At 37.5% G+C, this 23,515-nt stretch overlaps 1 protein-coding gene across 4 annotated transcripts in view; it reads left to right on the top strand.

The window, feature by feature from the left end:
• The window catches only part of SLC9C1 (solute carrier family 9 member C1), a 107,364-nt gene extending 84,855 nt beyond the window's left edge, over window positions 1–22,509 (top strand). For 3 of the 4 annotated variants that reach the window (XM_053220846.1, XM_053220847.1, XM_015069191.3), the window contains 8 exons: window positions 1,125–1,223; window positions 1,748–1,921; window positions 8,820–8,951; window positions 9,085–9,270; window positions 10,933–11,059; window positions 11,922–11,968; window positions 19,037–19,124; window positions 21,864–22,509. In XM_053220846.1, the coding sequence (XP_053076821.1) occupies window positions 1,125–1,223; window positions 1,748–1,921; window positions 8,820–8,951; window positions 9,085–9,270; window positions 10,933–11,059; window positions 11,922–11,968; window positions 19,037–19,102 (831 nt within the window). In that variant the 3' untranslated portion in view covers window positions 19,103–19,124; window positions 21,864–22,509. The remainder of the gene's footprint in view (window positions 1–1,124; window positions 1,224–1,747; window positions 1,922–8,819; window positions 8,952–9,084; window positions 9,271–10,932; window positions 11,060–11,921; window positions 11,969–19,036; window positions 19,125–21,863) is intronic. The other variant, XM_027077723.2, reaches the window with a different exon arrangement.
• The last annotated feature ends 1,006 nt before the right edge of the window (window positions 22,510–23,515 follow it).

The raw sequence follows: 23,515 nt of genomic DNA, 5'->3' as shown, positions 1-23,515 counted from the left end.
ATACTGAACCTTGCCTGGTGCCCCAAGCCCTTTAACACTATTTTCTAATTCCATTCTTCTGGGGGTGCTAATTTTCTTGAAATGCCCTTTGTTTTTACTTTTTTTTTTTTTTCAAATCTTGCTTCTCTGGAAACATCCTTACAAAATACTCAGAAAAGTAGGCTTTGGAGGCAAATATCCCACCAACAGAAGATCAACCTGTGATCCTTTCTGAGTTTGGAGGACCAAAGGTGTCAGCGTTGTATCCATTACATACTTTCATTATAGCATTAAGTACATTGCATTACAATTACCTTTACATCTCTCTTCTGTACTATACTCTTTTTTAAATGTTTATTTAGAGAAAGAGACAGACAGAGTGTGAGTAGGGAGGGGGAGGGGGGCAAAGAGAGAGGGAGACAGAATCTGAAGCAGGCTCCAGGCTCTGAGCTGTCAACACAGAGCCCTACGCAGGGCTCAAACTCATGAACCATGAGATCATGACCTGAGCCAAAGTCGGATGCTTAACCAACTGAGCCACCCAAGCGCCCCTGTACTATACTCTTTAGCTCATCCATATTTTGTATACCCAAACCCTAGCACTCTGCATATTACACAGAGAGTGCTCAAAGAGTGTTTGTTGAATACGGAAATAAATAGGTCTAACTTGTTCTAATAACATTCTCTTTTTGTATCTACTTGGTGCCAAAGGACCAATTATATTTATCCACCTGCTTAATATATTTTGAATGAATGAATTTTTTTTATTTACTTTATCTGTTGTTTACAGTATAACTATGTAAGAGACATATATATGACATTAGCCTGCATCTGTTCTCATTGTCCATCCAGATTAAACTTTTTTTTATCTTTCCCTTACATTCTTATTCTTACATTAAATTATTTCTGTTCTAATCCATGTATAAATACCCTATTTATGAAGTTATATAGATCTATGAATATCCACTTTCTTTCTTTGATATTCATAATTCCTATCTTCTCTTATAAACTTACTAACACAACATATCAGATCTTATTGAGTGGTATTTTAAAACGCAAAAAAATTTGTTAAAATATAAATTTCAACATCACCAACTACTGCTAAAATAGTATTTATATCTTATATATTTGGTGATATTTTTAAGGAAAGAGCCAGAGTGGTAACATTTGATTGTGGAAATGATATATTTGAAGAAGGTGATGAGCCCAAAGGAATTTATATAATAATATCAGGTATGGTGAAGGTAAGTCAGAGTTATTCATAAATGCATTTGTGAACATTAGTTAAAAACTCTATAAAATTGAGAATTCATAGTTTTCCATGTTAAGAACTGCATTATTCCTTTATTTAGGACAATAGCTTCCATTCAATTTTCTTATTCAAACATAATGGTTAGCATTATGTATCACTTTTTAAGTGATACTTTCCCATAGATAGTAAGAAACCATCCAAAGGATCATCTTTATGATGGAATATTATCGTATAAGTTGTTTTCTTCTTATGTTTATCTGAATCAGGTATTTAGCCATCCTAAAGCAGGTATAGGTTAGTTGAGTAGTAGAAGAAATCAGAAAGACTGCACTATCTAAGAATTCTTTTCTTTCTAAGTTATTGCTAATTTAATAAATTTGATTTAAAAGGTACAAGTAATAAATATCCTCAAAATAATATGTACATATTAAAATTGTTAAAACCAAAAGAAAAAAGTCAAAATTTAGACAGTTTGGGTAATTGACATTTTTTTTTATCTTTCTTTGTTCTGAACAGCTTCAAAGATCAAAGCCTGGCTTGGGAATTGACCAAATGCTCTGGGAGTCAGAGGAGAATGATGATCAGATAACTTACACAGACTTTGTGATCAGTGGGGAAATAATAGGAGAGTTAAACTGCTTAACGAATAAACCCATGATATGTTCTGCTACCTGCAAAACTGTAGTGGAGGTCAGAAAACATCACATTGTGTCTTACTGTTGTATCTCATTCAATATCTAGTATCAAATTTAAGGTTGTTTCTGTACCTAGCATATGTTTGCTATCTGATGATAATTTAAAAAAATATAGGAATAGTAAGGGAGCAAAACTTGTTACCAAATTACACTTACCCAGTATAATGCCCTGGCAAAATGGCTTATAAATATTGCTCTGCCATGTTGAAAAAAATATTTTAACCAGAAAAACTGATTAAATGAGGTCTCTCGTGGGGAAATTAGAGGAGATATTTTAACTGTAAACACCATAATTTGGGGGACTAAGTAAGGAAAAAAGTCAGAGAACTAATAGCTATTAATAAAAAAGTTGAACAAAGTAGATGGAAGTTTCCCTAGACACAATGAGGACAAAATTCTCAAAACAACAGGGGCTCTCACTGGCCTAATTTGAACTCTAAAAGAACAATGACTGCAAACAATTGAACCCCACAATATATAAAAATCCATAAGTTGATAATGATACCAAAATTCATTTAATTTCCAATAAGGTTTTTGGAATATCAACTTATTACTCTAAACATGGATTGTTCTTTTAAAAAATAGAAAGAATTAAACATTTATCCTGCCTTTCCTCTATGAACTTTTTCAAGGTAACAACAACAAAAAATGAAGTAGTATTCTTCTATACAGAATTTCAGCTAACAAATATAGAAGCAGAGACCTAGCATATTTCATTTTGCCATCTGAAATGAAATAATGTAAATAGGCAACAACTATCAACTGATGCTGAAACTACTAAGTGCAATGTTAATGGGAAACATCATAATGAAAGGACCAGGCTTGCACCACCTAAAAACAACTGTAGCATCACTAAAAGTTGGACAATTGGGCATCACGTACCTCATGATATGATGCAGCAGAAGTACTGGCACCACCATGAAGTCTTCTTGAATGAGAGAAAACTAAAAGCCTATATATATAGATATATGTGTGTGTGTGTGTATACATATATATACATATATATGTATACACACACACATATATATATATATACATATATACATATTTGTGGGTTGTTTTTTTTGAGAGAGAGAGAGAGCATGCCTGTGGGAGTCAGGGAGAGTCAGAGAGAGGGAGAGAGATAATCCCAAACAGACTCCATGATGTCAGCACGGAGTCTGACACAGGGTCAAACTCATGAACCATGAGATCATCACCCGAACCAAAACCAAGAGATGGATGTTAACCAACTGAGTCACCCAGGTGCCCCCTTTCTTTAATTAAAAAAAAAATTAAGAGAGTAAAAACATATAGATCTAACCAGTTTATAGAAAATTCAGGAAGGAGAGAAACAAGTTAATTGACATCAGAAGGGAATAACTAGCTAAATCCAAAGATGTGGGAGGTCCACAGAATGAATGATCCATTTTTTTTCTCAACACACCAATGACATATAAAGAGGAATGGGAGAAGGAAGAGGGTAAGGGAAAACGTTATGTGTCTATTATTCAGTGATGGATATTAGAATATTTACAAGTAAAATTATATGATACCTGAGATTTTCATAAACATATTATAGCCTTCTGTTTCTGGTTACAGAATAACAATAATGAATTACTAAACAAACAAACATGATAATGTGGTCTATAGTGTGAAAAAAGTGCACAATGGATAGAAAACAACATTGAAATTGTCCAAAATATGGATTAGGCACTGAATAATTATTAATAATAGATTTTAAGAACTATGTTCTTTGAAATATGTTCAAAAAATTAAAGGAAAATATATCCTTAATGAGAAATGAAATAGAAAATATCAGGATATTGTGAAAATATAGAAAAGAGTCAAATGGAAATTTTAGAGCTAAAAACACCTAATTGGAGATAGCAGTAAAAAAGAGTCAAGGGTGCCTGGGTGGCTCAGTTGGTTAAGTGTCAGACAGCTTGGGGCTTGTGAGTTCAAGCTCCAAGTGGGGCTCTGTGCTGACAGCTCAGAGCCTGGAGCCTGCTTTGGATTCTGTGTCCCTCTCTCACTCTGCCCCTCCCTCACTCATGCTCTGTCTTTGTCTCTCTCAAGAATAAGTAAAACATTACAGAAAACATTTTAAGAGTCAAAGAACTAGAAGACAAATAATAGAAATAATAAGGAAAGAATAGGTGAAATAGAAGATAAAATAATTGGGGCACCTGGGTGACTCAGTCAGTTGAGCATCCGACTTCGGCTCAGGTCATGATCTCACAGCTCGTGGGTTCGAGCCCCTGTGTTGGACTCTGTGCTGACAGCTCAGAGCCTGGAGCCTGCTTTGGATTCTGTGCCTCCCTCTCTCTCTGCCCCAACCCACTTGCATTCTGTCTCTGTCTCTCTCAAAAATAAATAAACATAAAAAAAAATTAGAAGATAAAATTATTGAAAATGATGAAACCGAAAAAAGGAGGGAACAGAAATTACTAGATCACCGGGGAGAATTAGAGAGCTAAGTGATTCCATAAAACGAAACAATATCTGGGAGCATCTGGGTGGCCCAGTCAGGGAGGCATCCAACTTCTGCCACTTAGGTCATGATCTCACAGTTCATGTGTTCGGGCCTTGCCCTGGGTCTAGCTCCCCTCCAAGCCAGGTGCACACAATGGCCAGCCCTGGTCTGGAGAAAGTTGTGCATTTTTGAAACCTCCAAGTTTCAAAAGGCGTGTTGCAAAATAGAAACTGGTTCTCTCCATATTTCTCATTTGCTAGTCCATGGTCTGGAGAGGTTTTCCTCTTGTGCTAACTCAATACCGCAATTTCACAGCCCCTCTTTTCTTTTTCTCCTTTTGTCTCTCCAGAGAAGGGGTTCCATACCCTCTGTGCCTATGCCATTTTATCTCCCCAATTCACATACATGCACCTCAATCCCACCAAGCTCTCTCCCTCCACCTGTGGAGATCCTTCTGCCACTCCACAGATTGATTTTCTGGGTGTTCCAAGTGATTTGACTTCAATTCAGATGTGTTTGAGGGACAAGGGAAATCCTGGTCCACCTACTTTTCTGCCATCTTAACTCCTCTCCCCTCCCCCCAGCCTAATCTGATGAAAGAAATTAAGATGTTCCATGCTCTTGGCTTGGAGCAACAAATATTGTTACAGTGTCTGTACTACCCAAAGTAATCTACAGATTTAATGTAACCCCTATCAAAATACCAACAGCATTTTTTCACAGAACTAGAACAAACAATCCTAAAATATGCATGAAACCACAAAAGAATCCAAACAGTGAAAACAATCTTGAAAAACAAAGCTGTAGGTATTGCAATTCCAGATTTCACATTACAATACAAAGTTGTAGTAATCAAAACAGTATGGTACTGGCACAAAAAGAAACACATAGATCATTGGGATAGAATAAAAAATCCAGAAATAAACCCACAATTATATGGTCATTTGACAAAGGAGACAAGAATAATAAATGGGGGGGAAACAACAGTATCTTCAAAAAATGGTGTTGGGAACACAGGACAGCTACATGCAAAAAAGTAAAATAGACCACTTTTTTACACCATACACAAAAGTAAACTCAAAATGGATTAAGGACCTAAATGTGAGACCTGAAACTATAAAAATCCTAGAATAGAGGTGCCTGACTGTCTCAGTCAGTAGAACATGTGACTCTTGATCTCACGGTCATGAGTTTAAACCCCATGTTGGGCATAGAGTTGACTTAAATAAATAAATAAATAAATAATAAAATTTTAGAACAGAGAACAGGTGGTAATTTCTCTGACATTGGCTGTAACAGTATCTTTCTAATTATGTCTCCTGAAGCAAGGGAAATAAAAACAAAAATTAACTAGTTGAGACTACATGACAATAAAAACCTTCTGCACAGCGAAGGAAACGACCAACAAAACTCAAAGATAACCAGGTTTCTGGGTGGCTCAGTCGGTTAAACACCTAAATTTGGCTCAGGTTATGATCTCATAGTTCATGAGTTCAAGTCCCACTTTGGGTGAGCTCAAACCCCACTTTGGGTCCACATGAGCCCCACTTCAGGTGAGCCCCACTTTTCTCTCTCTTTCCCTCTCTCTCTCTCTCTCTCTCTCTCTGCCCCTCATGGAATTTTCTCTCCCTCTCCCTCCCTCTCACTTTCTGCCCTTCCCTCACTTGTACCCTTTCTCTCTACCTCTCTCTCAAAACAAAACAAAACAAAACAAAACACTAAAAGATAACCTACTGAATGGGAGAAGATATTTGCAAATGACATATTTGATAAAGAGTTAGTATCCAAAATATAAATATATAATAATCCAATTTTAAAATGGGCAAAACATATAAATTGACATTTCTTAAGAAGACATACAGATGGCCAACAGACACATCACTCATTATAAGGGAAATGAAAATCAAAACTACAATGAGATATCTCCTCACACCTGTCAGAATGGCTAAAGTCAAAAACTCAAGGAAAAAAAAGTGTTCACAAAGATGTGGAGAAAAAGGACCTCTTGTGCACTATTGGTGGGAATGTAAATTAACGCAGCCACGGTGGAAACAGTATGGAGTTTCCTCAAAGAAATTAAGAATAGAACTACCCTAAGATACACTAATTGCACTGGGTATTTGCCCAAAGAATTTGAAAACACTAATTTGAAGGGATATATAGTCAATACTCAAATTGCAATAGTCAGTTTATGGAAGCAGCCCAAGCATCCATCAATAGATGCATGGATAAACAGAATGGGTAAACAAGATCTAGTATATATGTATATACAATGGAATATTATACAATGGAATATTATTCAGCCATTAAAAAAGAATGAAATCTTGCCATCTGCATCAACATGGATGGATCTAGAGAGCATAATGCTAAATGAAATAAGTCAGTCAGAGAAAGACAAATGCCATACAATTTCATTGGAATTTTAAAAAACAAACAAACAAAGGGGGGAAAGAGAGAGAGAGAGAGAGAGAAACTGAAAAACAGACTCTTAAGTTTAGAGAATAAATGAGTGGTCACCAGAGGGGAGGAAGATGGGGGGATGGGTGAAATAGGTGAAGAGAATTTAGAGTACACTTACCTTTTTTTTTTTAAATGTGTTTATTTTTGAGAGAGAGACAGAGACAGAGAGCAAGTAGGGGAGGAGCAAAGGGAAAGGAAGACACAGAATCTGAAGCAGCTCCAGGCTCCAAGCTGTTAGCACAGAGCCCGATGAGGGGCTCAAACTTATGGACCATGAGATCATGACCTGAGCTAAAGTTGGATGCTTAACCAACTGAGCCACCCAGGAGCCCCAAGAGTACACTTATCTTGATGAGCACTGACTAATATATGGAATTGTTGAGTTACTATATTACACACCTGAAATTAATATAACACTGTATATTACATACACGTGAATTAAAACTTATAAAAGAATAATGTTAGACAAACTATACTATCTAACTTAAAGCCTTATTATAGATCCTTATAATCAAAACCATGTGGAATTAGCTTAAGATTAAGACAATATAGATCAGTGGAATAAGGAAGAAAATCCAGAAACAGATTCATATATACACAGTCAATCGATCTTTAACAATAATATCATTTTCAACAAACGATCCTGAAAATTCCAAGTATCCACATGGAAGCCATGAGCCTTGGCCCCACACACTATGCACAAAAATTGATTTGGAATGATTGTAGACTTAAACATAAAAATTAGAGCTATAAAAATTCTAAAGGGACACAAAGATCTTGATGTAGGCAAAGATTTCTTAGCCAGGACACAAAAAACACTAACCATAAAAGGAAATACTGATAAATGGAATGTCACTAGTATTAAAATCTTCTTCTGTTTTAAAGGACACCATAAAGAATATGGAACACAGATGGTGGGGAATTTTTCACAATATCTATCTGAAAAATTACTTGACAATGGAACTTATAAAGAATTCTTACAACTCAAAAATGAGAAGACAAATCACTAAATTAAAAATTGGGCAAAATGGGGTGCCTATGTGGCTCAGTTGGCTAAGTGCCCTCCAACTCTTGGTTTCAGCTCAGGTCACGATCTTGAGTTCGAGCCCTGCATCAGTCTCTGCGCTGGCAGCACAAAACCTGCTTTGGATTCTCTCTCTCCGTCTTTCTCTCTGCCCTTCCCTTACTCAAGCTGTCTCTGTCTCTCTCAAAATAAATAAATAAACTTAAAAAATTGTTTTTAATTACACAAAGGATTTGAACAAACACTTCACAAAAGAATAAGCACATAGAGAAGATGCTTGATATCATTAGCTCTCAGAGAAATTCAGATCAAAAGTCGTGATGAGGTATCACTACATACCCACTACTTTGGCTAAAAATAAAGATAATGAGTACCACGTATTGGCAAGGACGTAAAGCAACTAAAATTCCCACCCATGGCTGAGGAGACTGTAAAATGTCTCAACCCTTTCTTATAAAGTTAAACACACAATTACCGTATTACCCAGCAATACCACTCGTACATACTTACCCATGAGAAATAAAAAGCAACATCAACAGTGTCTTGTATATTCTTAATAGCTTATTCCTGATAGCCAATATTCTGATCATTGCTAGCATTGGCATTTTACTGTTAGTTAAAAAGTTTACTTCTCTAAAATAATGTCTTTTTAGAAATATTCATATCTTTAGTTAAAGTTTAAATAATTTTTTATACTTTATTTTCTTTTTTTTTCCAGAATCTATAACAATAATAAAGAATATCTCATTGGAGCATGTAGCCTTTTAATATTTAATTTATGACAAGATCACACCAATATTTACTACTGTACACATCTTATCAGATTTCCAGGCAACAACATGAATGTTACATCAAATTCTTAGTTTTAATGTTATATGTAAATGAGAAAACCTTATATCCTTAAACTATAGGTATACAGCATGAAATATTAAATTTGTATCCTCCTTTTTTCAGACATGTTTTATTCCCAAAAGTCACTTGTATGAAGCTTTTGAGCAATGTTGTCCTCACATTGAATATAAAATGTGGCTAAAACTTGGTCTTTCTATTACTGCCAAAAAAATCAGGGAACGTTTATCTTATAAGGTAAGAAGTGTTTGTATAAACTCACTCTTCTCTCTGAATGGAGTTTTATTAAAGTACTGTTATTAATTAACTATTTAGGAATTTATATTAAACCTTATAAACCATAGGTTATGAAACTGTGTTTTCCTTGTAGGATTGGAACTACAAGATGCAATTAAAACTCTGTAACGTCTGCATAAAAGACATACCAAAGAACACCAAAACTGATATCTATGATGAAACTGTAATCTATGTCATCCTCATACATGGAGCTGTAGAAGATTGTCAGTTACGGAAAGCTTATAAGGCACCTTCTTTAATTCCTATAACATGCTATCAGGTAGGGAAATGTTGATTCATGTCTTCGGGTCAATATGCCATATGTCCAACAATGTGTTAACATTACAAAAATTGCCACTTTTCCACCTTTTCATCCTCTCCCTTTCCCTTACCACTCCAGAAGCACACATACACAGCACACACACCCCAAGTTCGCTGATACCTTTGGCAATGGGTAACCCAAACACCAAGATATCCCTGTTCAATGTTAATGAGGCTGGCCAAGTTGTACCTCTTGGCTATAGTTAGATTTTGGTGCTGTTGTAAATAACAAAAGAGGGTCTATTAAGTTCATTTACACAATGCAGAAGGACCACTTTCTCTGGACTGCATCAACAGTACTCTAGAAAGGCTCTGCCAGGCCCATGCTGATCTGAGTATCAGTGATATTTCCTCAGCTACTTTTCAAGTGAATATAGAAGTGAAAGACTCCTCATATTTAAGCTCTGTGTGTGTGTGTGTGTGTGTGTGTGTGTGTGTGTGTGTGTGTTGGGTAGCATAAGAGAGGCACATGTCAGGAGGAATCAGGGGACATACAAAATATAGCCACAGAAAGTAAATTGAAAGAGGTACCTAGAGTCAATTAAATTAGGCATATATTTTTAAGCAATTAATATATGACAGAAACAGTGCTAAACGCTAAAGTGATCAAGACAAATGAGATCTGCAGCTTGCCCTCAAAAAATCTGCCAACTAAGTGAAAAGAAAAACATATAAATATATTAAGAAAACATGTGCAGCTATGATAGAAGTACTTACAGGGTAGATTTGAGACACAAGAAAAACATGAGGTGGGGATAAGAGGAATCCCAAGGTGAGAAGGGGTCACAAGAAAAAATTTTCTGAGTGGACGCCACCAGCACCAACGTGATAGCCACATGAGAGGAAGTAAGACATTACTCTTAACTGTGGTGCTCCCTATCTCTATGCTTGAATACATAATAACAGAGCTTGGGTGTGGGTGCTGGTTGGGAATTTAGATGGCCAACTAAGAGATTCTCAAGGCAGCCTAAAACCTACCCAAGTCTGTCTACTCTCCTAGACAGAAAGCCCCACTTACTGGAGATTTGAGTACCAATGTGATTCAAAAAATACCAAAACCACCCACAGGTTGAAGGATTTCTTGAAATCCACTATTTAAAAAAAAATTGTTTAATGTTTATTTAGTTTTGAAAGAAAGAGAGACAAAGCGTGCGCAGGGAGGGGCAGAGAGAGAGGGAGACACAGAATCAGAAGCAGGCTCTAGGCTCTGAGCTGCAGCACAGAGCTGTGAGATCATGACCTGAGCCCAATTAGGACACTTAAGTAGGACACGACTAAGCCACACAGGCACCCTGAAATCCACTATTTTTTAAACTTTCTTTTCACCACATAGAAAATCTCTCTGGGTGATGTTTTAAAGGACCGTTAATGATTAACTCTTAATCATTTTTCTCATTTGTAAGAGAAATGAGCGAAACTTTAAAAATCAGTGAAAGTATATGGAATATTGAGTTTCAAAAAGCCAACACATCCAGGTATTTTAAGGTAGCTGTCTCATATTTATGTTTACTTTTCAGCCCAGATATTTAGAGAGGTCTTGAGATAGTTAGGAGCTTACCAGAGAAACATTTAATTGTATGATATATACTCATTTATTACCTTATATTCTGTCAAACTTCAGGTGCAAGGCACTGAAGATTTCACAAAGGTAATGATTGTTCAAACTTTCGTTGATGTGAAAAAATTCAGATGGAACACTAGAAAGTATGTACCTTCACGTAAAGCATCTCTTCCAACAACACCAACATGTGAGTTAGATTTCTTTGAGTAACTGAGAACTCTTACTTTCCATTTATAAAATACCCATAGATGTATTTGGGAACTATTGTATGAATTCTATCTAGAGCATTGAGAAATAATTTTAATTGCCATATTTGATATCCAATGGGTGAATTCAGACTGAGAATATCCATGTTATGGTAGAAATTATTCTATATTTCAACTATAAGAATAAACATGTATAATCATATAATCAAAATAATATGGGGAAAGAGTTTAATGAGAGAATTTTAGCTCTTCCCCCAAATTAAAATATTTTATATAGTAGTAATAATGACAGTAGAGTTGCACTGCGTGACTGTTCCAATTACCAGTGGGCCCGGCATTCATTCTCAACACACATTAACATAAATGTGTTTGAGACGATAGAACAACAGGTAATTTTTTCTCTTTCCAAACTTTGTTTGTTACATAATCTTTTTTAAAATGTATTTATTTATCTATTTTCAGAGAAAGAGAGAAAGAGCAAGCAGGGGAGGGGCAGGGAGAGGGAGAGAGAGAGACAATCTCAAGCAAGCTCTGTGCTATCAGCACAGAGCCAGATGCAGGGCTTGAACTCATGAACCATGAGAGCATGACCTGAGCCAAAATCAAGAGTGGGACACTTAACCAACTGACTCACCCAGGTGTCACTACATAATGTTTATAATAAAAGACTTTTAAGCCTTTTTTGAAAAAAGTGACCCTTCTTCCCACCAATTGAGTTTACCACCAATTTCAAATCACAGGCCCTGAGTGTGAATGATTAAACCTGGTCTAATGTGATAGTTGGATTAATTGAAATAGTCCTTTGTTTCAGTGCTTGAACTAACACAGTCTTTTTTGAACCAGCTACAAGCAGACTATATAAAGATCTTCAATGCGAAACAAAGAGTGAGGTAAGTTAAAACAGTACTTTTAAAAGCTTTATTTTGGGGGAAAAGAGTGTCTGGAATTTAAACTCTTAATTGGGAGGAGTTTACCTGCTAATCATTTTACAGATTTCGATATGAGCACTGTCTCTTAGACTAGGGTACAGTGGAAATTGTATTTATATTTTTAGCTAAATATTAAATGAGAAAGAGAAAGAAAGTTCAGAAGATACCAGAATGTTCCTTTTGAATCACATTAGCAACCACGTACTACTGGGGTGGCAAGGGTTGTCATGTACACGAGCTCCTCCCATGTTTCCACCTGGGGCTGAAATTTTGACTGGTCTGAAGCCTTCATTGCTACCTTGGCTTTGCATCCAGGAGCTCCCAACCTGAAGACAGTTTGCCCGATTATCCACAAGGCCTGTCACAAAGCAGGAGCTCAGTAATAAATGCACTAATTTAATCTACCCCAGGCTAACCTAAGTTCTTCAGAAAATCCCCTAAATATTAATTTTACACTCTGCTATGAACTTGGATAGGTCATTTGGGGATCTTGGGATCTTCAAAATCCTGGGCCAACTTTACAGCAAGATCCCAAGTTATGAAACACTGTAGGGCCCTGGAAATGAAACTGGGGCAGAGGAATAAAATGGAAGTACCTCACTACATCTACACCAGCATGCCTGTAGACTGAATCTTTGAGAGTTCCAGATAGGGTAGAGAATTTATTTTTAAATCTAGTTTGTGCCAAGCTGTTTGTATTACTCCAGGAGATGCTGATTATAATACCCAGAATCTGAGAGATGTCTGCTAAAAATATACAAGCCAGAAAATTGTGTATTTGGTTATTAAAAATAGGTTTTACATCAAGTCCATTTTGCCCATTAGCACTGCATATGTAACTCTGAGAACGCATGCTCCTTCTCCCCTGAATCTCTACTCACAAATGTATGTTGAATGAAAGGTGATTACAGGTTCTGTGGGGGAAGCTGAAGGTGTTTCTCTTGTGTCTCTCTGATCTTCAAGAGGCCAACACTTCTCTTAAGTACTCATTGCCCATCCCCTGCATAAAAGCAGGAAGTTCACTGCGTCCCTTAATATTTTGGGGTCTTTCTGGGGCACCTGGGTGGGTCAGTCAGATAAGCATCTGACTTTGGCTCAGGTCATGATCTCGTGGTTGAGATCTGGGCGTGGGGCTCTGTGCTGACAGCTCAGAGCCTGGAGCCTGCTTCAGATTCTTTGTCTCCCTCTGTCTCTGACCCTAGCCCGTTCAATGCTCTGTCTCACTCTGTCTCGAAAATAAATATATCATCTAATCAAAAATCAACAAGGAAACAATGGCTTTGAATGACACATTGGACCAGATGGACTTAACAGATATATTCAAAACATTCCATCCTAAAGCAGCATAATATACAGTCTTCTCCAGTGTAAATGGAACATTCTCCAGAATAGACCATATACTGTCACACAAATCAGCCCTAAGTAAGTACAAAAAGATCGAGATCATACCGTGCATATTTTCAGACCACAACGCTATGAAACTCGAAATCAACCACAAGAAAAAATTTGGAAAGGTAACAAATACTTGGAAACTGAAGAACATCCTACTACAGAATTAATGGGCTAACCAAGCACTTAAAAAGGAAATTAAAAAGTATATGGAAGTCAATCAAAATGATAACAGGCAGTCATAAGAGGAAAGTATATAGCAATCCAGGCCATCCTAAAGAAGGAAGAAAGATCTCAGATACACAACCTAACTTACACCTTAAGAAGTTGGGGAAAGAACAGCAAATAAAACCCAAAACCAGCAGAAGACAGGAAATAATAAAGACTAGAGCAGAAATTAATGCTATTGAAATCAAAACAAACAAACAAACAAACAAAAAACAGTAGAACAGATCAATGAAACCAGAAGCTGTTTCTCTAAAAGAATTAAAAAAATTGATAAACCACTAGCCAGTTTGATCAAAAAGAAACAGGAAAGGATCCAAATAAATAAAATCAAGAATGAAAGAGGAGAGATCACAACCAACACAACAGAAATAAAGACAATAATAAGAGAATATTATGAGCAACTATATGCCAATAAAATGGGCAATCTGGAAGAAATGGACAAATTCATAGAAACATATACACTAGCAAAACTGAAACAGGAAGAAATAGAAAATTTGAACAGACCCATAACCAGTAAGGAAATGGAAGTAGTAATCAAAACTCTCCCAAAAAACAAGAGTCCAGGGCCAGATGACATTCCAGGGGAATTCTACCAAACATTTAAGGAAGAGTTAACACCTATTCTCTTGAAACTATTCCAAAAAATAGAAATGGAAGGAAGACTTCCAAACTATTTCTATGAAGCCGGCATTACCTTCATTCCAAAACCAGAGACCCCACTAAAAAGGAAAACTATGGACCAGTTTCCCTGATGAACATGGATGCAAAAATCCTCAACAAGATATTAGCCACCCAATCCACAAACCATTGAAAAAATTATTCACCACGACCAAGTGGGATTTGTACCTGGGATGCAGGGCTGGTTCAATATCCACAAAACAATTAACATGATTCATCACATCAATAAAGGAAAGGACAAGAACCATATGATCCTCTCAACAGATGCAGAGAAAGCATTTGACAAAATACAGCATCCTTTCTGGATAAAAACTCTCAAGAAAGTAGGGATAGAAGGAGCGTACCTTGAGATCATGAAAACCATATACGAATGACCCAACGCTAATATCATCCTCAGTGGGGAAAAACTGAAAGCTTTCCCCCTAAGGTCAAGAACAAGACAGGGATGTCCACTCTCACCACTGTTATTCAACATAGTACTGGAAGTCTTAGCCTCTGCAATCAGGCAACACAAAGAAATAAAAAGCATCCAAATCAGCCAGGAGGAGGTCAAACTTTCACTCTTCTCAGATGACATGATACTTTATATGGAAAACCCAAAAGGTTCCACCAAAAAACTGCTAGAACTGAATCATCAATTCAGCAAAGTTGCAGGATATAAAATCAATGCACAGAAGTCGGTTGCATTCCTATACACCAACAATGAAGTGACAGAAAGAGAAATCAAGGAATCGATCCCATTTACAGTTGCACCAAAAACCATAAAATACCTAGGAATAAATCTAACCAAAGAGGTGAAAAATCTATACACTGAAAACTGTAGAAAGCTTATGAAAGAAATTGAAGAAGACACAAAAAAATAGAAAAAGATTCCATGCTCCTGGATAGGAAGAACAAATATTGTTAAAATGTCAATACTACCCAAAGCAATCTACATATTCAGTGCAATCCCTATCACCATAACACCAGCATTCTTCACAGAGTTAAAGCAAACAATTCTAAAATTTGTATGGAACCAGAAAAGATCCCAAATAGCCAAAACAACCTCGAAAAAGAAAACCAAAGCAGGAGGCATCATAATCTCAGGCTTCAAACTCAACTACAAAGCTATAATTATCAAGGCAGTATGGTCCTGGCACAAGAACAGACATTCAGATCAATGGAACAAAATAGAGAACCCAGAAATGGACCCACAAACGTATGGCCAGCTAATCTTTGACAAAGCAGGAAAGAATATCCAATGGAATAAAGACACTCTCTTCAGCAAGTGGTGCTGAGAAAACTGGACAGCAACATGCAGAAGAATGAACCTGGACCACTTTCTTACACCATACACAAAAATAAACTCAAAATGGATGAAAGACCTAAATGTAGGACAGGAAGCCATCAAAATCCTCGAGAAGAAAGCAGGCAAAAATCTCTTTGATCTTGGCTGCAGCAACTTCTTATTGAACACATCTCCAGAGGCAAGGGAAACAAAAGCAAAAATGAACTACTGGGATCTCATCAAAATAAAAATCTTCTGCACAGCGAAGGAAAAAATCAGCAAAACTCAAAGGCAACCAAAAGAATGGGAGAAGATATTTGCAAATGACATATCAGATAAAGGGTTAGTATCCAAAATCTACAAAGAACTTATCAAACTCAACACCCCAAAAACAAAGAATCCAGTGAAGAAATGGGCAAAAGACATGAACAGACACTTCTCCAAAGAAGACATCCAGATGGCCAACCAACACATGAAAAAATGCTCAACATCACTCATCATCAGGGAAATACAAATCAAAACCACCTCACACCTGTCAGAATGGCTAACATTAACAACTCAGGCAACAACAGATGTTGGCCAGGATGCAGAGAAAGAGGATCTCTTTGGCATTGTTGGTGGAGATGAAAGCTGGTGCAGCCACTCTGGAAAACAGTATGGAGGTTCCTCAAAAAACTAAAAATAGAACTACCCTACCACTCAGCAATTGCACTACTAGGCATTTATCCAAGGGATACCAGTGTGCTGTTTCGAAGGGACACATGCACCCCCATGTTTATAGCAGCATTATCAACAATAGCCAAAGTATGGAAAGAGCCCAAATGTCCATCGATGGATGAATGGAAAAAATGGATAAAGTATAACTTGGCAATCAAAAAGAATGAAATCTTGCCATTTGCAACTATGTGGATGGAACTGGAGGGTATTATGCTAAGTGAAATGAGTCAGAGAAAGACAAAAATCTTATGACTTCACTCATATGAGGACTTTAAGAGACAAGACAGATGAACATAAGGGAAGGGAAACAAAAAGAATATAAAAACGGGAGGGGGACAAAACAGAAGAGACTCATAAATATGGAGAACAAACAGGGTTACTGGAAGGGTTGTGAGAGGGGGGATGGGCTAAATGGGTAAGGGGCACTAAGGAATTTACTCCTGAAATCATTGTAGCACTATATGCTAACTAATTTGGATGTAAATTTAAAAAAATAAAAAGTAAAATTAAAAAAAATTTTAATAAAAAAATAAATACAAACATTAAAAATTTTTTTTTATATTTTGGGGTCTTTCTGGGGAATCTTCTCCTCAAACATTTCCTGGTTGTTGCTCAGTGCCTGGAACTGTAGACCGAATAACATAGGAGCTGAGAATATAGGCTTTGGCATGAGATTCCTGGTTTGCTTCCTGGTTCCATCACTTATTAGCCACGTGACCTTGGACAGTTTTCTTAACCTGTTTAAGCATCACTTCCTGCATCTATACAACAGGAATGATAACCATACATATCTCGTGTAGTGCTGCCATGCAGATTAAAGAAATGGAAAGTACACTGCATAGCGTTTGGCACATAACAAGCAATCTGTACCCATTAATTTCTGTTACTCTCTGCTAACCCCTTCTTAACATGGTAGACTACTCCAAACTTCTTGTGCCCTCCAGGTACTAAATTTCTAAAACAATAGGGATACAGTCATCTCCTCTAATTCTCCCAAACATGGCTGCTGCTGAAGACTAGGAAATAACAAAGGGAAATTACAATTTCAAGAATGAAGAAGATGAGGAGAACACTTAAGACAAAATGTTAGATTGCCGGAGTCCAACTCCAGCAGGTCCAGGGGCTCCCGAAGGATGAATGACATCAGTGAAAAAGGGAAAAAAATAAAATAAAATAAAAATAAAAATGGACTGGCTGCTTTATTGTGTTGAACTGGCTGCTTTATTGTGGCAAACGTGGCATTATATATTTGTTAGCAATTTCCTTGTAGCATGCGTCATCTATGTTTTCTAGCATTACCTAATTCTAAAAATGTTCCTATGGGTAATCACCCTTTAAGGAATAACATGGTTATTTTCTCGTAACGTTCCTTCCTGCCCTTTGCTTATTGATTAATTTCTTACGTTATTTTCATTATGTATCTACATTTATCTATAATCTATAGAGCATTTGCTTTGCTGTTTTCATGAAAGGTCATCTATCTCTCAACACCTGAAGTGGAACAGTTACAGGGACATGACCTCTTAGTTGTTTCCCTGAACCATTTGTGGCTTGAGGAACAAAAATGTTCCCCTTGGTGTGAGATGCCAGAAGGGGGCCAGGAGGGCCTTAGGAACCACACCTCATACATTCTCAGAGAGGCAATGCACCTAGGAACTAATGGACCATTCTGTACTTTAACCGACTAGGTTCAGTCATCATCTGGAATGCCTCCTGGGGGCCAAGTGCACCTAGGAGTTGGAGTAACTTGTGCCCATAGATACACTCCTCTGTTGCCGGTGTGGGGCTTTCAAATCCATTTGCCCCTCCTTGGCTGGGAAATATATGGGGCTATCCTTCCTTCAGGTAGAGGAGTCTTTATAGGGGGTGTCAAGGGCTAAACGTAGGGCCGCACAATTTCCTTGCGGAACCTTATTTCTTTCCCCAATAGTTCTTTTCCTAAGGGGCCTGTCTAGGGCAATTCCCCAACAGACAATTCCCCAGGTACTTTTATTAAGGCCAAATTACATAAAAGCAGGAGTACAAGAAGCTTCACTGTCTATGGGCCGCCCTGCAGTCCTGATCCATCCACTGCCTGGGGCCCTGCCATCAGGCTGGTTGGATAGCTCGACTTCCAGAATTAGATGGTACCTGGAGGCCACTGGTTAGCCTTTCTTTCTCCTTAGCCTGGACAGGCTGCCTCACTCGTAGGAGTCAGCTTAATAGTAGATATTGAAGAACTGAGTGAGAAGCCAGAGAAGCTAATGATCTCCCTGTACAGATTCCCCCAAAGTGCTCCATTTTCATAATTAAAAAAAAAAAAAAACTGATTGCGTGAGGCGGTTAATATAGAGAAAATAGTGTGGAAGTGAGAGACAGTTTATTAAATGGTAAAAACATCACCGAGTGAGTCTTATAGAGACAATTGTCAACTTGTGTTATTTAGTAAATGCTTTTTCTCCCTGATGTTAGATCCTGGTTATGGGTGTTTCTGGGCCAGTTCCCTTCCTCCTCCCCCAACCCCTCCTCCCACCACACCCTAGAACTGTGGCTATACCTTTACATAATAAAAAGTCCCATGCCCCAAATCCAGCAGCTCCTTACAAAGTGTTCTGGCATCCAGGATGGAGCACACAGCGCTGCCAATGCCAGAAGTTCTAATTCTCAGTCCCCTGCTCTGTAGACCAGATTTGACATCTGTCCTGCTTTATAAATCTGACTCTTATTAATAGTCTCAGAATTTGACTCCTATCTCCTATCTCCATTTCTAGATTCAAGAATCTACAGGGCTATTGGATAGTATCAAGGAGGAAATGGACGTCTATGAGGTCATCTAGAATGAAACTAAATGAAAATCTGGTAAGCTGCCTCAGTTTCCTCAATGTGATCCAGATCATGCTTGTCTCTGGAGATACAGGCTAAAGCCATGTTCGTGTGGCTCTTTTGTGACCGTGTGAATTTTATCACTTTCCACTAGCCATTATTTGCAATATGGTCACTTTCCAATAGCCAGTTCATTCTTCTAATGACACTATTTCCAAATTCTAGCTTGGAAAATTAACTTTAAAATAAGATTCCTTGATCTAGATTTCTGAAAACTTTATAGACTCATGGTCTCCTCTCTACATTCTACTACTTAATTGTACATGCAAAACTGGCTGCCCCCCAATCCAGGAGGTCATTTTTCAGGCTGCCATGTATGATGGAAGATATAAACGGGTAATTCGTGATGACTTTAATTTTCAAGTTTCTGTTCTAGTTAAGGAAGCAAAACTGATTAGAAGGCAGTTATATAACAACACAAGATACACTGTGGAGAGTGGCAGCTTAAACTCAAAGGAATCCAAAGAGAAACAACTCCTGTTTTACATAAACACAGCCTTTGTTGAGAAGGGAAGAGGATGTTTAGAAAAGGGACACAAGACAGCAAGACGTTTAGGGAGTAGACCAGTATGGCTGTTGGTTGTTCAAAATGCAGCACCAATGGGGAAATATATATATATATATATATATATATATATATACACACACACACACACACACACACACACACACACACACATATGTATATATGTGTGTATATATATGCATATGTATGTATATGTATATATGTATACACATATGTATACACATATGTATATATGTATATATATGTATACATATGTATACATATAGTGTGTGTGTGTGTGCGTGCGCGCGTGTGCATGCTTTATATGATTCTAATCTACATAAAGCATATCTCTGGGTTAAAAAATGACCTTCAGATAAATCTTTGTATCTCCATTTAAAAACTTCTAATTCTTAGATGTTACTTCCTGTGACAAAGACCGTTTTAAAAATAGATTAAGGGCACCTGGGTGACTCAGTTGGTTGAGTGTCTGACTCTTGATTTTGACTCAGGTCATGATCCCACAGTTGTGGGATCAAACTCCATGTCTGGTTCTGAGCTGAGCCTAGAGCCTCTTTGGGATTCTCTCTCTCTTGCACTCTCTACCCCTCCCCCACTAGCGGTTTGCTCCCTCACTCTCTCTCAAAAATAAATATGTGGTTTATATATACAATAAAATACTACTTGGCAATGAGAAAGAATGAAATCATGCCATTCACAGCAACGTGGACCTGGAAGGTATTATGCTGAGTGAAATAAGGCAGCCAGAGAAAGACACATACCATGTTTTCACTCATATGTGGATCTTGAGAAACTGAACAGAAGACCATGGGGGAAGGGAAGGGGAAAAAAATAGTTACAAATAGAGAGGGAGGGAGGCAAACCACAAGAGACTCTTAAATATGGAGAACAATCTGAGGGTGGATGTGGGAGGTGGGGGACAGGGGAAAATGGGTGATGGGCATTGAGGACAACACTTGTTGGGATGAGCACTGGGTGTTGTATGTCAACCAATTTGACAATAAATTATATTCATGAAAAACTATTTGCAAGAATTATTTGTATTATGATCAATATCATTACCTGGGAAAAGTATATGCAAAATGATCAGGAAAACACCATGACTCCAATAGACAAATTTAAGAACAGCCACTTCAGGAAAAAGACAATACCCAGACTATAGAGAAAATAAGAAGTACGAAATAAAATAACGAAGCATCGACATTTGCTTTTTCAAATTAACAAATTTTATTCCACGGTAAATCTATTTCCTTTGAAATAGAGTTGATGAAATAGAAATGAAAATACTTGTTTTCTTATATTTTGCTGGTAGATGAGTAAAAGGAATTTGAAACAAAAGTCATAAAAATGTTCATATACTTTGACTCCATGAATTTGCTTTTGGGAACCAATCCAAAGAGAATAATCCAAAGTAGTGAAGTAGACATATGTACAAACTGTCCAGTGCACCAGTATTTCTAATGCCAAAAAATTAAAAAGAGCCCCAAGTGTCCAATAGTAAGAAAGTATTTAATTTCACTACAGAACATCCATTAGAGGAAATATCATCCAACCATTAAAAAGATTGGTTGTATACAGTACAATGTAAAATATGAAAAGGAAGACAAACCCATACATACAGCTTTTTTAACATGAAAAGAATCCAGAAGAGATATACCCAAATGTTTCAATTAGGTGTTAGAAAGGTAAGAGTAGGGATGGGTGTGCTCACTTCTCTTATTTTACATAGTTTTATTGGCCTTGTAATGAACAACATGATTGTAAAACTACTAAGCATTATTCCAATATACATGATCTGAAAGTTGTCACCCTTTACACTTGGCACTGGGGGCGATCCCAGTGCTGTGAGAAGGCGTGGTAACAGCCAGAGCCAAGACTCAGTGGTTCCCACAATGACACATCATGCTCCTGACAGTCCATAAACTGTCCCTGTCCAGTTCAGCAAGCCCCAGTGGCTTCCTGGACTCTGACTCCCAGTTTATACCACACTACCACCACTTTGTGAATCAGGAGTAACTCACATTTCACCCAACATCCTTCCTCACGTTTAGCAATAATGACCAGGAGGTATTTCCTGCGGGAATGAAACTGACCCTCTAGTATATCCTGTTTGGGGTTGTAAGTCAGTGTTGAAAGACTAAAAGTTCTTTTACATGTGTTTTTTTTTTTTCCCCTTCCTACTCTGTTAGGAATGGTTGACAATACTATTTTGAAAACTGACGCACGTAACGGCGCTGTTGTCACAAGATGCCTCCTGTTTTGAATGTGTTTTGAAACACATTTCCCTGCATCAGAAAGGAGTAAGTTCAAGCTGGATCCTGTGTGGATGATCCTGGTGCCACATGGAAAGATGTATGCACCTTGCAACCGTTCCATCTAAAACATATTTCTTGGAAAATTTTCTTCATTTAAAATATCTATTAATTTAAGTATCTAGAACATCTCAGAAAATCATAGAACAAGTTTTAGTTTTAGAGCCACAAAATAAGCTTAGGCCACCTAGATAGTTTGCATAATGCTCTTAGAGTAAAAATGGTTTGACTCACTTTGTGAAAAACAGAACACTATTAAAATGCAGTTTAAATGTTGATCTTAAACCAAGTATTGATTTCTGTCATTCATTGTACTTCACTTATTTGGGGAGCGCTCAGTGAATTAAAATAGTAAAGAATGGAAACTGATTTAGACTTACACAATGTAACTCAGTCCTAAATGAAACTTCCAGTGTCCATTTTGTTCATCGTTTCACTACAACAACGAGCCCGATGCCTGGCATCCTTTTAAAAAATAATCCCAACCAGTTAAGAGCTGTTGCATGCTTTCTATATGCTAGGTGTTTAACAAATGCTTATGTAATCCTCACAACAAGCATGAGAGGTAGGTACTATTATTTCCAATTTACAAATGTGTAAACTGAAAGGGTGAGTGTAATTTGCCAAAAATCTCACAGATTTGAAAATGAGCCCATGATTAGCTCTTATACCACATGTGCCTCCAGTAGAGTACATCCTAAATAAATATCTGAAGAATTAATAAGCATTTACATCTATGTCTTCAGGACCATGCTTCTACCCGGGGTTGGAAACCTGAATGCTAAATGCTGTTTTCTACAGCTGGTGGTAGACACATTTTCAGAGGCCAAGAGTAAAGACTCCATTCATAAAACGTCCTTGCAGAGAAGACAGTTTGGTTTGTTTCTGTTGGGAAAGTCAAATCAAACTACTATCACTTCTCTATAAAACTGAACTCAACAGCTTTTTTCCCCCCAATGATAGTTAACTAGCAGCTCCGATAGTGTTTGAAGGAACCCTGTTAATGAGTGCCCTTCTTCTGCTGAGTGTTGAACCAAATGAAACTTAAAAGAAAAGATTAAGGCCTTTAGAGACTAAACCACACACACACACACACACACACACACACACACACACACATGCATACACCTTCATTAGTGATGGAACTGACATGAAGAACATGGTTGCCTTCTGACCCCCAAAACTGGTGGATTGACCATTGTAGGTAGATATCATTAAGCTTACTGCCTAGCTGAGAACAATAGAAAATGTAAGATTCGTAAGGTCAAATTCATTCTCAAATCAGAAAGAAGGGGCTGGACAAAGAACGTCGAGATTCTGCTTCCAGATTCATCAACCTGATAAGCCACTCCACCTCAGCAGAATGAATGAGATGGTGACAGGCCATGAGTGTCAGGGCAACAGAGAGTAAAGCCCTCCATCCTGAACAAGACGCCAGGTGGGGAAGGAGCTCTCCACTAGTAGAAGCTTGTCACAGCAAGCTCAGTAAGCCCCGGACTCTCAGGCAATCCTCACAGAAACTGTAGGAA

Source organism: Acinonyx jubatus, chromosome C2 (assembly GCF_027475565.1).
Source record: "Acinonyx jubatus isolate Ajub_Pintada_27869175 chromosome C2, VMU_Ajub_asm_v1.0, whole genome shotgun sequence".
Taxonomy (NCBI): Eukaryota; Metazoa; Chordata; class Mammalia; order Carnivora; family Felidae; genus Acinonyx; species Acinonyx jubatus.
The sequence above is the reverse complement of the archived record's forward strand: the minus strand, read 5'-3'. Positions and strand labels throughout refer to the sequence as shown.